The 13,476-nt window shown below is 44.0% G+C and overlaps 1 protein-coding gene across 5 annotated transcripts in view; it reads left to right on the forward strand.

Moving 5' to 3' along the window:
- The window catches only part of TPST1 (tyrosylprotein sulfotransferase 1), a 104,503-nt gene extending 98,635 nt beyond the window's left edge, over window positions 1-5,868 (forward strand). For all 5 annotated transcript variants that reach the window (XR_012897145.2, XR_012897144.2, XR_012897143.2 and 2 more), the window contains 2 exons: window positions 3,805-3,852; window positions 5,314-5,868. Coding sequence is in view for 2 of the 5 variants with exons in the window: in XM_075905093.2 (XP_075761208.1) it covers window positions 3,805-3,822 (18 nt within the window). In the remaining 3 variants the exon portion in view is untranslated. The remainder of the gene's footprint in view (window positions 1-3,804; window positions 3,853-5,313) is intronic.
- Window positions 5,869-13,476: the final 7,608 nt, after the last annotated feature.

Raw genomic sequence — 13,476 nt, forward strand, 5'->3', positions numbered from 1 at the left:
CTTTTGGACTAAGGATACTAGAGTTCTTGGGATAAGGGATGTAGTTCTACTCCCTTTGTCATGTACTGATCACTACCTGGTCAAGTTTAGACTATCTGCTGACCTTCTCCGCAGAGGCGTGGGACTGATTAAGATGGTCCGCCCTTGGAGGCTCATGGATCAGAAGGGTTTCCTGAGGTCCCTGAGGGATTATTCAGCAGTTATGGCAAATGGTCCTGTCAATGCCCTAGTCAATATATGGAATGTCAAGGTAGCCTGGGTGGTTGACATGATTGCTCTTAAGCACCCTCTTCGGGCTAGTTGAGCCAAGTTTGCTCCCTGGTTTTCTGGGGAGTTGATGGCAGCAAAATGTCCTATGCAATAACTAGAACTGGGCGGTGAGTGGCTGGCCAATTCCTGCCCTCCACCCCCCACACCATAAACATACCCCCGGCACAACCTCTCAAAAAGCCCGCACCCAAATATACCCCGCGATTTTTTCTTTTTGAGTTAAAAAAAATCTTGTATACCCTGCACACGAGTATAACCCGCGGGGTATACAAGACTGTGCTGGGGGTATGTTTATAGTGTGGGGGGCGGGGGGTGGAGGGCGGGAATTGGCCAGCCACTCACCACCCGGTTCTAGTTATTGCATAGAACATTTTGCTGCCATCAACTCCCCAGAAAACCAGGGAGCAAACTTGGCTCAACTGGCCCGAAGAGGGTGAATGTTGTCTGCCTATTCACCAATATCCCCCACCATGGGTGCCTCAAATATCTACTATTTCAATGTTGCCCATTGTCTGTCTACCTTAAACACATTGCTAACCTCATCCTTTTCATCTTCACTCTTAACAACTTTACATACAACAACCAACTACTTGCCCAAACCCTTGGAACAGCCATGGATACAAAGGTAGTGTGCCAGTATGCCAGCCTCTTCTTGGGCTAACTTAAGGAAGAATTTCTAGAATGATGTGAAACGAAACCAGTGATATATGAGATACATCAATGATATTTTCATCCTCCGGAGAGGCAACCTAAATGCCCTCATAGATTTCCACCACAATTTCCAGCAACACCCAACCATCAGACTCTCTCTAGAACTCACCCACACCAGCATCAACTTCCTGGACACCACCACCAGCTTCAACAGTATATCCCTAAAGATAATTACATACAAGAAACCTCCACAGATCAAGCAACCACCCACCAAAAGTATCTGTTACCTATTGCAAGGTGCTCAAGTGCTCCATGCTCCAAGGAGAAAGTCCTAGAGACACAACTTAACACACTTTAAAACTGCGTTCACCAAACAAGGACACTCCACCAAAGAAGCATCTTCCGACAGGCCCCCTTCATTCCCCGAGAGCAATTGCTTCAATAAAAAAAAAAACTCTTTACTCAGCATCACAAATTGTCACCTACTACCCAAACTGGAATGCATATGGCAGGGGTGGGGAACCTTTTTTGGGTTGGGGGCCACTAACCCATAAAAAAATCAGTTGGGGGCCACACACAAGTGAGAAGCAAAAATAAATAAATACATTTTAAAAACCCCACCCTCACTGATGTGGCTGTAGGAGAAAGAAAGCTTGAAGCATGGGCCGTGTGCCTGAACCGAAGTCTCTGAGTAACAGACAGGCAGTGAGAAAAGCAGATGTTTGCCTGCCAGTGTCTTGTAGCACTAGAACTGTTAGCACTAATAAAAGCACATGAAATATGTAAATACCTTCCATCAGGACACCGAGCTGAGTACATCATCAAATAGTTTGAAACAAGTGAAAGCAGAACAATGGGGAGTGAATGCTTTGGAGGAAAGTACAAGGGGAGGTAGCAAATGTGTCATTAATGTGTAAGATGATACATATAGTGGGTATCATAAATAGTTTCTCTGTCAGTAAATGTTGGGGGACCTCAACTTGCCCCCTAGGCCAGCCAAAGAGTTAATAGTGAAATCCATACAAATGATTGAGCCGTGTCCATTGTCATGGGTACAAATGCATAGGGGCTCGGCGGCCATCTGGCTACCGATGACTATTACTGTACTTTGTTCGACAATAAACCTGCCTCAGGTGCCTTTGTATATTATCTGAATCCGTGGTCTTCAGAGGCTCTCGTGAAGTCCATAATGCTCGCTACCTGCAGAGCTGGCGTAATGTACTGAGGGAGCTCACAAAAACACACGCAGCCAAACGTTTATCATTGTCAGGATGCCACACCAATGAATCGTGAATTTACTACATTGGTGACCTGAACCACTACAGTGGCCCCCAACTAAGGAGGACACTCCCTACATTCCCCTCACACACCAGAGCCTCGGAGGGCCCAGCCTAGTAGATTTTGTGTGCTCCAGTCCCATGGTAGGGTGACTGGAGTGCCAGCACAGGCTCCCCAAAGCTGGGAGGGGGGGCCCTACGCCTCAGGGGCTGGATCCAGGCAAGCTGGGGGCCACATCCAGCCCTTGGGCCTGAGGTTCCCCACCCTGGCATATAGGACAGCAGCAAAGAATTAAAACCCATACTTGGTGGTGACCACATCCTGAAAAAAAATACTGAACCACTCTTCTGGCCTTCAAGCAACCCCCAGCCTCACCAAGCTCCTCATCAGAAGCAGCATCCCCACAAATCAAGACATGTCAGCTTATACTGGCTGGCACCAGACACTGCCATAACAACGGTAAAACCTGCAGCCATATATCTGCCCCTACAATGATCAATACAGCCACAGTATACCTTTCAAGATCCATGGGTCATACATGTGCCTATCAAAACGTATTGCACCTCATTCATTGCCTCAAATGAATTAACTCTGATTATTATTGCCTTTTATCATTTTTTCTGTCATCCATGGCAAACACTTTTCACAAAATGATCACTCTGTATCTGACTTCTCAGTCCTCATCTTTACAGGAAACTTGCATAGTACTTTCAAAAGTCAAGTCAGAGAGTTTAAATTCATCACTCAGGTAGACATAAAAAAGCATAAATCACTAGAAACTTTGATTTTATGTCTTGATACAACACTCCGTAACCCAGTATCTCTCCTCTGATTTCAGAGGTGTTAATTGCCATTTTAATTGGAATAATTTTTTGCAAAGTGTTGTCTCCTTGTGTTAACAATCTGTTTCACCTCGTGTTTAGCTGTGACATTGAGTACTATTCCCAGACCTGAAGAAGAGTTCTGTGCAGCTCAAAAGCTTATCTCTTTCACCAAGAGAAATTGGACCAATAGGTGATATTACCTGTCCACCTTGTCTCTCTCATATGATGTGACCAACACAGCTACAACTAAGATGTAAACCACTGTTTAATCAGTTAACTGGTTAAATCTTAAGTTTAACCAATTAAGTGGGATGCGGGGAGCACTCCAGCCTGGCTCAAGCAGCCTCCCTCTCCCATCCGCAGGGCTGCCACCGCCTCCCCCAACCCCATGTGGGGCTCCCAGCCCCAGTGGGGCTGGAGCAGTCCTCCCTTCATGGAGGGCTGCAGGTGGGGGGCTGCCCCTGGATGTTAGTTAACCATTACCCTATCACATCTCTAGCTATGGAAACACTAAATAAAAAAAAAATTGTCATATACCAGTGGAATCAGTGTGCTTCAAAAGTGTTACGAAATAGGATTGCTGAAGTTGAAATTGCTTCTGTTAAATTCATCTTTCTACTTGATACTTTGTTCTGATGACTGAGACTGGAGTATATATAAAGAATCAAACAAGAAACTGGCACTATTAGTGATATTTTTATTTTGTAATAGAAAATAACTAATTTTGTTTTAATAGGTGGTAGCAGTTTATATTAACATATGTATGTATTTGCTTTAACAGACAGAACCAGTGGAGTAGAATATCCGATGGACTTATCTTGCACACAAGGTAGTAAAATAGAGTATCACAAAGTTATTTATCTGCTGAAATTATTTCAATTAAGCTTGTTAATAGCAATTTAAAAAAAAAATCTCACTTCATCGATTTTCAGTGGAAAATTGTATACTGCGTTTACATATTTGGGGTTTTGGTTGGGAAAAAGATGAAGGTATTCAGTCCAGATTCAAAAGTAATATATATGAGTTAGTCTGGTGTAATTCAGTATGCATAGGAGCTGAAAAAGTATAATCATTTCAGGCTTGCTATATAACCTTATATCCTCTCTGAATTTAAACCATTTCCTCTAATCTTGGAATTCTCTGCACTGTGGTATGTCCAGAAGTAGAAAAGAAGACATAAAGTTTTAAAATACAGCGGGCACTTCAGTAGATCCTCATTTTTAATTTTTGTTAAAATTAATATGCAGGTGACATTTGTACTTCCAATTAAAATGCATTTTAACAAAGTATTTTAGAATAAGCTTTTTATATTTTTAAAGACAGTTTTTTAGCTAAAGAAGGAGATGAGAAATGACAAAAAATGAAGGAAACATATGGTTTTTGCCTTTGGTGGCCCATATATCCTGAATCAGCTTCAGGAATTTAGTATTTCTTTGTCAGTGGACCAAAAATGGCTGAGCTATGGAATGCTTATTTTAGTACACATTATACACGGCTGCTGGGGGGCACTGACTCCACAAGAGCACACCCTGCCCACACACTGCTAAGACTCACACTGCTGTGTATAACATTGTTGCTAATGCTATAATAAATAATGATATTATTTTTAGGACACTCGTTTGCTTAAAATATTCCAATTGCCCATGAAAATGTAATGTCCATCCTAAATGAAATTAAGGCACCATAGTGCTATAAATAAACAAATAACATATGCTTGACCTGGTCATAGAAGGATTAAGTTGCATTATAAAGAAAGGAATTCTGTTTGGAAACATTCTTAATTTAGAAATCTATGTGGAAAACATTCATTTTAGTGTTACATTTTAAATGTTTTTATTATGTATGTCTCAGATAATTTTTTTCACAAATAATTGGCAGGGGAGCTTTAGTGCTGATTTTTTTATGTTTCAAAGCAGCAAAATCTCCTTGAAACCATCTCCAGAAGCAATTTTGCTGTCACTTTGAGATGGACTAGAAAGTTAATAATAAAATTTGCACTGTGTAGCTAAAGTGTTTATTGAAAGTATATAGAAATAAACCGCTTTCCGCTCTTTGCCTTACATATGACTTGTGATAAGATTTCATGCTTTTAAAATATCCATATTGGGTTGAAGGAAAGGTTTGAGTGGCTTGGTAATTCTAGACCAGTTGAAATGATTGCCATTCCAACTGTGAATTATTTGTATTTGTGAATATGTATAGAGTTGCAAAATGAATTTTAACAAATGAAATGAGTGCACAAATTCTAACTTTCTAAATTATTATTTTCTCTTTAACATGCCATTATAAGGACTGTCTTACCGAGATCAGTGAGGTATACCGTTCATGGCCGCCTTTTCCAGAATCTTCTCCCATTTGCCTTCTGACTGTGGTTTTTGTTTTCTTTGGGCTTATTTTGTTTTTGTTTTTGTGAGCACACTTAACCCAGTAACAATAAAAGCACTTTTCTGATATGGTCAGCACTTCACTGATGGTGATGTAGTACTATGTTACATTTAGACAACTGTTTCTACAGTTGCAAAATGAAATTAAAGCAAAATCCGGCCTCTGGTGAAACTGCTGTTTTGTCTATATCTCTGTTTACTTCCAGATCTTAATTTTAAAGGCTTTGTAAAAAATAGCTTGAAATTTAAATGTATGAAATTTTGTAAAAGTGGCTTGTGCTTGTCCTAAATGATGTTTTGGTAGAACAGTTGTGCCTGTTTCAATTTTATGGACATGTGAAAATTGTTAAATATCTTGAATTATTTAAAAATCACTTCTGGGATGTTAATAAATTTCATGTACATTTACAGTGCAGTGATCTTTTGTATTTTATTTTTCAAAATAAATGCTTTAAATGTGATTTTTATGTTGATGAGTAATTATTTTAGCTTTTAACTTGAAGATAAGTATGCAGAAGTAAGGCATTATTGTACCATTTATGTGCATAACTGTAAAAATGAAACTTAAAGATGGAGACCCTGAAACTTGAGACATTCATGTATGTGCTTGGCATTAATATGTGACCAGTAGGAGTAGCAGATTTGCAAGATTTGATTCTGTTTTTTTGTTTGTTTTTGTGTGTGTGTGTGTGTGCGCGTGCGTGCGTGCGTGCACGTGTGTGTGTCTGAACTAGCTTGTTTATTGATTTAGCACACGGAATTTAAGCTAATAAGATACTAGTAGATAATTTATAAAGTAGGTTAAATAAGTTTTTTTGATCAAGATTCTTTTAATAAGCAGTATAAAACTGTGCTGTAAAAATATTTGTGGAGAAATGGTCTTAGGTAAATAGGAAGAACTTGAGTAGAGACAAGTGCAAAGTATTGCATTTAGAGAGGACCAGTCAGTTTCACACATACAAAATGGGAAGTGACTGTCTAGAAAGGAATACTGCAGGAAGGGATCTGGATCATAGTGGACCATAAGGTAAATGGGTCAACAGTGTGACACTATTAAAAACAAAGGGAACGTCTACACTACAGCGCTAATTCGAACTAACTTAGTTCGAATTAGTTAATTCGAACTAAGCTAATTCGAACTAACGCATCTAGAACTAAAAACTAGTTCGAATTAGCGTTTTGCTAATTCGAACTAGCATGTCCACATTGAGTGGACCCTGAACAGGGCTTAAGGATGGCCGGAAGCAGTGCCGGCAGGGCATCAGAGGAGGACTTAGAGCGTGGAGCTGCTGTCTCAGGCTAGCCGAGGGCTGCGCTTAAAGGGACCCGACCCCCACCCCAGACAGACAGTTCTCAGGGGTGCCCTGCTTGAAAACCAGTCCTGGCTTGGAGTGCCCGGAGTGCCCACACTGGGCACATCACAGCACTCGGCCATCAGCCCGGCTGCACTTGCCGCAGGCTGCCATCTGGGGAGAGGGGGCAATTGGGGGGCTGCAGGAGAGCTTCCACCCCCAGAAGCCAGCAGAGCCAGCCCAGTCCTCCCCATCGGGGGCTCGTACCCCATTCCTCCCTCACCTCCTTCCACTTACCCCTCCCTAGCCCCCCTTCCTGATGTACAAAATAAAGATAACGTTTCTTCCAACATTGACTCTGTCTTTATTGAACAAAACTGGGGGAGACTGGGAAAAGGAGGTGGGAGAGGGGAAGAGAAAGGCTGGGAGAGGGGAGGGCAACTAACATGATCAGGGCTTGGGAACAGGTCCCAGATGAAGAAAGGCTACAGAGACTGGGACTGTTCAGCTTAGAAAAGAGGAGATGGAGCGGGGACAGGATAGAGGTCTCTAAAAGCAGTGGTTGGGTGGAGAGGGTGCATTCAGAAAAGTTCTTCTTGAGTTCCCATAAAGAAGGACTAGAGGACACCAAAGGAAAGGAATGGGTAGCAGGCTTGAAACTAGTAAGAGAAAGTTGTTGTTCTTCAGAAAGCAAATAGTTAACCTGTGGAACTCCTTGCTGCAGGAGGCTGTGAAGGCTACAGCTAGAACAGAGTTTAAAGGGAAGTGAGATCAAGTCATGGAGGTTGGGTCCATGGAGTAGTCTTAGCCAGGGGGTAGGAGTGGTGTCCCTGCCCAAAGTTTGTGGAAGACTGGAGAGGGATGGCACGAGACAAATGGCTTGGTCACTGTCTTCGGTCCATCCCCTCCAGGGTTCCTAGGGTTGGCCGCTGTCGGCAGACAGGCTACTGGGCTAGATGGACCTTTGGTCTGACCCAGTACGGCCATTGTAAGCTCAGGGCTCAGGGTCGGGGGTCTCAGTGGACCCCCTTGATTATCATGCACACCTGCTCCTGGGTGGCCAGGCTGGCAGCACTCCTGCCCTAGCCGGCCACTTTCCTGTGCCTAGTGCGGAGATCGTGGACGAGGTCCACGATGTCCGCACTAGCCCAGGAAGGTGCCCGCCTCTTGCAGTCCCGGGCAAGCTCCCGGGAGCCGCCAGCCTAGTCCTGGGAAGAGGAGGTGGGCTGGGGGACATTGGGTGGGTGGCTCTGTGCCATGTCAGGTGCAGGGTCTGCTGGCTGGGTGCTGGCAGGCTTGCACCTGGCACGGGCACCGTAGCCAGCCCGTGCCCCTTTAAGGGGTCCGGGGCCGGGAGGGGGGCAATAGAGTTTCCCTGGTGTTGGCCAGAGTGGCCACCAGGGAAACCTGGGGAGGGCTAGCCTCCCACTAGTTCGAATTAAGGGGCTACACACCCCTTAATTCGAACTAGTAAGTTCGAACTAGGCTTAATCCTCGTAAAATGAGGTTTTCCTAGTTCGAACTAAGCGCTCCGCTAGTTCGATTCAAATTCGAACTAGCGGAGCGCCTGTGTAGCGCCTATGAATGTTAGTTCAAACTAATGTCTGTTAGTTCGAACTAACATTGTAGTGTAGACATACCCAAACAGACCATGATTCTGGGATGTATTAGCAGGAATGTTGTGAGCAAGATGGAAGAAGTCATTCTTCCACTCTGCTCTGTGCTGATTAAGCCTCAGTTGGACTATTCTGTCCAGTCCTAGGTGCCATATTTCAGGAAACATTGGACAAATTGGAGAAGATACAGAAAAGAGCAACAAGAATGATGAAAGGTCTAAAAAACATGAGGCCTGTGAGGGAAGATTGAAAGAATTGGGTTTGTTTAGTCTGGTAAAGAGAAGCCTGACAGAACATTCAAATACCTAAATAGTTGTTACAAGGAGGAGGATGAAAAACTATTCTTATCCTCTGGTTTTGAGATGTAAGTGACTAGATACCTGATAAGCATATGCTTATTGGACTGTTGACTATTCCTTCGAGTAGTCGCTTCTTCCCCTCCTTGCTGCCTCTATCAGAGGCAGTGGAGGGAGGGGAGCAGGAGCCGGTGCTGGGGGGAGCCAGTTGAAAAGCCTGTTCCCTCCAGCACCGTCTGCACAGGGGGCAGGGGAGACAGAGTGGTAGCGGGGTCTTAGTGCGAGCCGGGAATCAGCTGATTCCTGCTCATGCCCTGTCTCAGACACTGAATCTCTGCTTTTTAAATGTATTAAGAGCCTACCAGCTCTTGATATATTTAAAAAGTCGAAGTGCAGCAGTGGGGACCCAGCATGAGCCAGGAATCAGCTGACCTGGCTTGTACCAGGTCCCCAGAGCTGCACTTTAGTCTTTTAAATGTATTAAGAGCCAGCAGGCTCTTGTACATTTAAAAGGCTGGCGTGCAGCGGGGAAGACCTGGCACAAGCCAGGAATCAGCTGTCCTGGGACAGCTGTTTCCTGGCTTACGCCTGGTCCCCCCCCACTGCAAAACAGTCTTTTAAATGTATTAAGGCTCTTAATACATTTAAAAGGCAGAGCTGCAGAGGGGGGTTGGCTCCTGGGGCGGGAGCAAATCCCGCTGCGGCTCCTCCGCTTTAATTATCATCCAGTTAGTTGATGGAAATTCCATCAACTAGTCGATTAGTTGACTAAACTAAATTTAACATCCCTATTGAGGATAGGACAAGAAGCAATGGGTTTACATTGTAGCAACAGAGGTTTAGGATGGACATTAGGAAAAGCTTCCTAACTGTCAAGATGGGTAAGCACAGAAATAAATTGCCTAAGGATTTTGTGGAATCTCCATCAGTGAAGATTTTTAAGAGCAGGTCAGACAAACCCCTCTCAGGGATGGTTTAAATGGTGTTTGGTCCTGCTGTGAGTGCAGGGGACTGGATTTGATGATCTCTAGAGGTTCCTTCCAGGTTTAGTGTTCTAAGATTCTGTTATCATTTACACTTTTTTTTCTCCCCACCTAGAGGAAGTCGCCTTGGTGGTTGTGTGACTACTGAGTGGAAGGATCTTTGTACTACAGTTGTCACTGCTTATTATAAATGTCTCACTTGAATATTTGAAGGAACTCTGTCAATGCATTGGTCATCATTTTGAAAATATTTTCTTTATTTAAAGTTACCCCCTATTTCCTCACTGAGAATATTTTTCTCTACATTTTACATGCATTTGCACCCTGGGTTTTCAATAGAGGCTTGCTGGGGACCACTTCGCTTGGGTTTTTCTTTGTGGAAAAGGACCATTGACGCAGCTTTTCTTGAGGAGAAGAAAAGCAATGACAGACTAATATGGGATAAACTTAAAAAACAACAAATGGTCTGGTAGCTCTTTATAGACTAACAAAACATGCAGGTGGTATCATGAGCTTTCATGGGCACAGCCCACTTTTTCAGACTAATATGCGGTTTGCAAACAAATTTACAACAGAGCTTGAGTTTTGAGCCTGCCAGATATGACACCATCCCTTTATCATTACTAGTCTGTCTTGAGAGAGGGGGATCTGAAAACATGTTTGCTTTAGAACATTTTGTTCATGAAGTATTGAAATGTAAATTATACTGCTAAAAATAAAGAGAGAGGATTTGTCATCACATCTTGTCTGGCAAAGTATTTTAAGACTGGTTGTTTAAAGGAGTTCTGTATGTGCACTAATTTATTTCCTCATCAATTGACTTAAACTTTAAAGTTTGACAATATCTTCACTCTTTCCTTCTAATATTTATTTTGGGCTCACCACAGAATTTTTCTCTGTTCAGCCTAACTCTATCCCTTTATCGTGGATGAGAGAAACAAATTGAAGTATTTTTGTATATATATATGTAATGGCCATTTAGGGCATGTAGCTCAATTTGAATTAGGGATGTGAAAGTGTAACCATGTACAAGGTTAACTGATGAGCCTGGGTTCATCAGTTAAACTCCAGAGTTAGAAGCAGGTACCCAGGTCCCAGTGAGCTTCCTCCTCCTCCCCCACCCCCACGCTGCTGTCTGTGTATCAGAGGCAGCAGGGCAGGGGGCAGATGGGAACCAGCGTGGGTGAGGAGTTCCATACACGCACCAGCTCCACTGCCCCTCATGTGTAACCGCTGAAATTGTCAGCAGTTAAATGTCTACTTTATTAAATACATTTTAACATCTCTCATTTCAATTGGTCAAATGGAATCTAATCTTATTTTTTTTTAAAATCTGTATTGAAAGATACATTTATAGATGCATATCAAGGAGGCAAATTTCTTTCACAATTGTTAATTTGCTGTATTAAATATGGAAGTCAAATTAATCATTTCTGATAGCTTATTAGGGCCAGAGAAAACACATAGCACCCCCTACTGAGAGAATAGAGAAATGCTGCTTTGTAATTCCTGGGTCTTAACAGTCTGTTATTAAAGTAGACAATAAAACCAGCTTTGTCTTGAAAATGGTCTTTTTTATTTTCAGATACCAAACTATTTATCTTTTATGGAACGAAATCTTCTTATATTAGCCGCAACCTTCTTTTCATGAGTAACAATAGTTTTTTGCAATATTCTGGCGATATATATATATATATATATATATATATATATAGTAGCTCAATATCTGACTCTGTAACACTGAAATGCTAGCTGTTCCCTCTGGGTGGCACTGTTGCCTTCTGCTATGGCGCTCAGCTGACTTCTGCGCCGTTCAGCCAGGCTGCCACATGGGAGCAAGCAACGCAAGTGGCTGTTTGGGGTCCGCGCTCCCCACGTAGCACCCTCGTGCTGCATGGGGAGCGCGGAGCCCAAATGGCCACTTGTGTTGCTTGATCCTGCGTGGCAGCCCGGCTGAGCGGCCCAGAAGTCAGCCGAGCGCCACGGCGGGATGCGAAGGGGGGCGGGACGGTGACATGCAGCGTGACAGCGGCTCCAGGCCCCGCCCCCTGGCCATGAACGTCACTGCCCCGCCCCCCTTCACCTTCCACCGTGGCACTCAGCTCACTTCTGCGCCGCTCAGCCGGGCCATGGCGGGGGAGCCCAAACATCCGCTTGCTCCGCTTGCACCCCGCGGCAGCCCGGCTGAGCGGTGCAGAAGTCAGCTGAGCACCATGGCGGGAGGCAAAGGGGGGCGGGGCAGTGATGTGTGGCGTAACAGCGGTTCCAGGCCCCACCACCTGGCTGTGAACAGACCCTGGCCTGGGGGAGGGCATGGGAACGAGGGGAAGGGGGAGGTGGAGGACAACTGGGAGGCTGTAGGATCAGTGCTGGGATGAAGGGAAACAATGCAGGGCGGCAGCTGGAGCTCATAGGCAGCCACTGAGCTAGGCTGCCGTGTGGGAGCAAGTGGCACAAACAGCCATTTGGGCTCCGCACTCCCCATGCAGGAGGAGGAGGAGAAAAGAAAGAGAGAGTTAGAGGCAGGAGGGGGAGGAGAAGAGAAAGAGAGTAAGGCTACGTCTAGACTACATGCCTCTGGAGACAGAGGCATGTAGATGAGGCTACCAGGCATAGGAAAATGAAGCGGCGATTTAAATAATCGCCGCTTCATTTAAATTTACATGGCCGCCGTGCTGAGCTGATCAGCTGTTTGTCGGCTCAGCGCGGTAGTCTGGACGCGCGGGTGTCGACATCAAAGGCGTTTGTCGACCACCCAGGTACGCCTCCTGGGATGAGGTTTACCTGGGTGGTCGACAAATGCCTTTGATGTCGACACCCGCCTGTCCAGACTACCACGCTGAGCCAACAAACAGCTGATCAGCTCAGTGCGGCAGCCATGTAAATTTAAATGAAGCGGCGATTATTTAAATCGCCGCTTCATTTTCGTATGCCTGGTAGCCTCATCTACATGCCTCTGTCGCCAGAGGCATGTAGTCTAGACGTAGCCTAAGAGGCAGGAGGGGGAGAAGAGAAAGAGAGATGGAGAGAGAGGCAGGAGACGGAGGAGAGCTGGGGGGGAGAGGCAGTAGTAGGAGGGGAGAGAGAGAGAGAGACGAGCGAGAGACCGGAGGCTCAGCAGAGAAGACTGAGATAGAAAGGGAATAGGACGTGGAGGAGAGATCTGAAAATCCCGTTTTATGACGGGCTAATTGGCTAGTTAACTATAGTTGCTGCATTTAACATCCAAGTTCATGTACATCAGAGCAGCTATCCACTAGGTATGTTTTTGTTAGTTTAAATGCATAAAATAGTTTAGAATTATTTGGCATGAAATGCTATATAAACATAATCATTAACAGCTAAAAATGTACAATTAAAAATGTGGCACCTAATAAATGTCTTAGCTTTAATGGGTAAAACCCATGTCATCAGATGAATTGAGGTGGAAATTACAGAATGCAGGGTATATATAATAGCAAAAGAAGTTACCTGTCAATTGCAGGACCAGTATTAATGAAACTAATTAAGTCAGTCTGGCTGTGTCTCTAACAAAGAGCTTCACCGGTTAACTATATTTAAAAATATAGTTGTAAATCAACTGACTATTAATTTCATTTGGTGATGCCTGTTTCTTGTGTTCTGAGTAAGTTATTTACTTTCTCCAGACCAGTCATGAATTTATAGCCCTCTGTCATAGCCCACTTTTCTCTTTTCCAAGATGAAAAGACCTGTTTTATTAATCTGTCCAATTCCATATCCCAGTCTCTGTTGCCATTTTCTTTTCCAATTCCAATATACCTTTTCTGAATGCAAACAGTATTCAGGACATGGGCATGCCATTAACATATAGCAGTCTATTAGCAATGCCAACAGCTTAACCCAGGAGTGGCCAACCTGCAG

This window comes from Pelodiscus sinensis, chromosome 21 (genome assembly GCF_052426305.1).
Source record: "Pelodiscus sinensis isolate ZL-2025 chromosome 21, ASM5242630v1, whole genome shotgun sequence".
Classification (NCBI taxonomy): Eukaryota; Metazoa; Chordata; order Testudines; family Trionychidae; genus Pelodiscus; species Pelodiscus sinensis.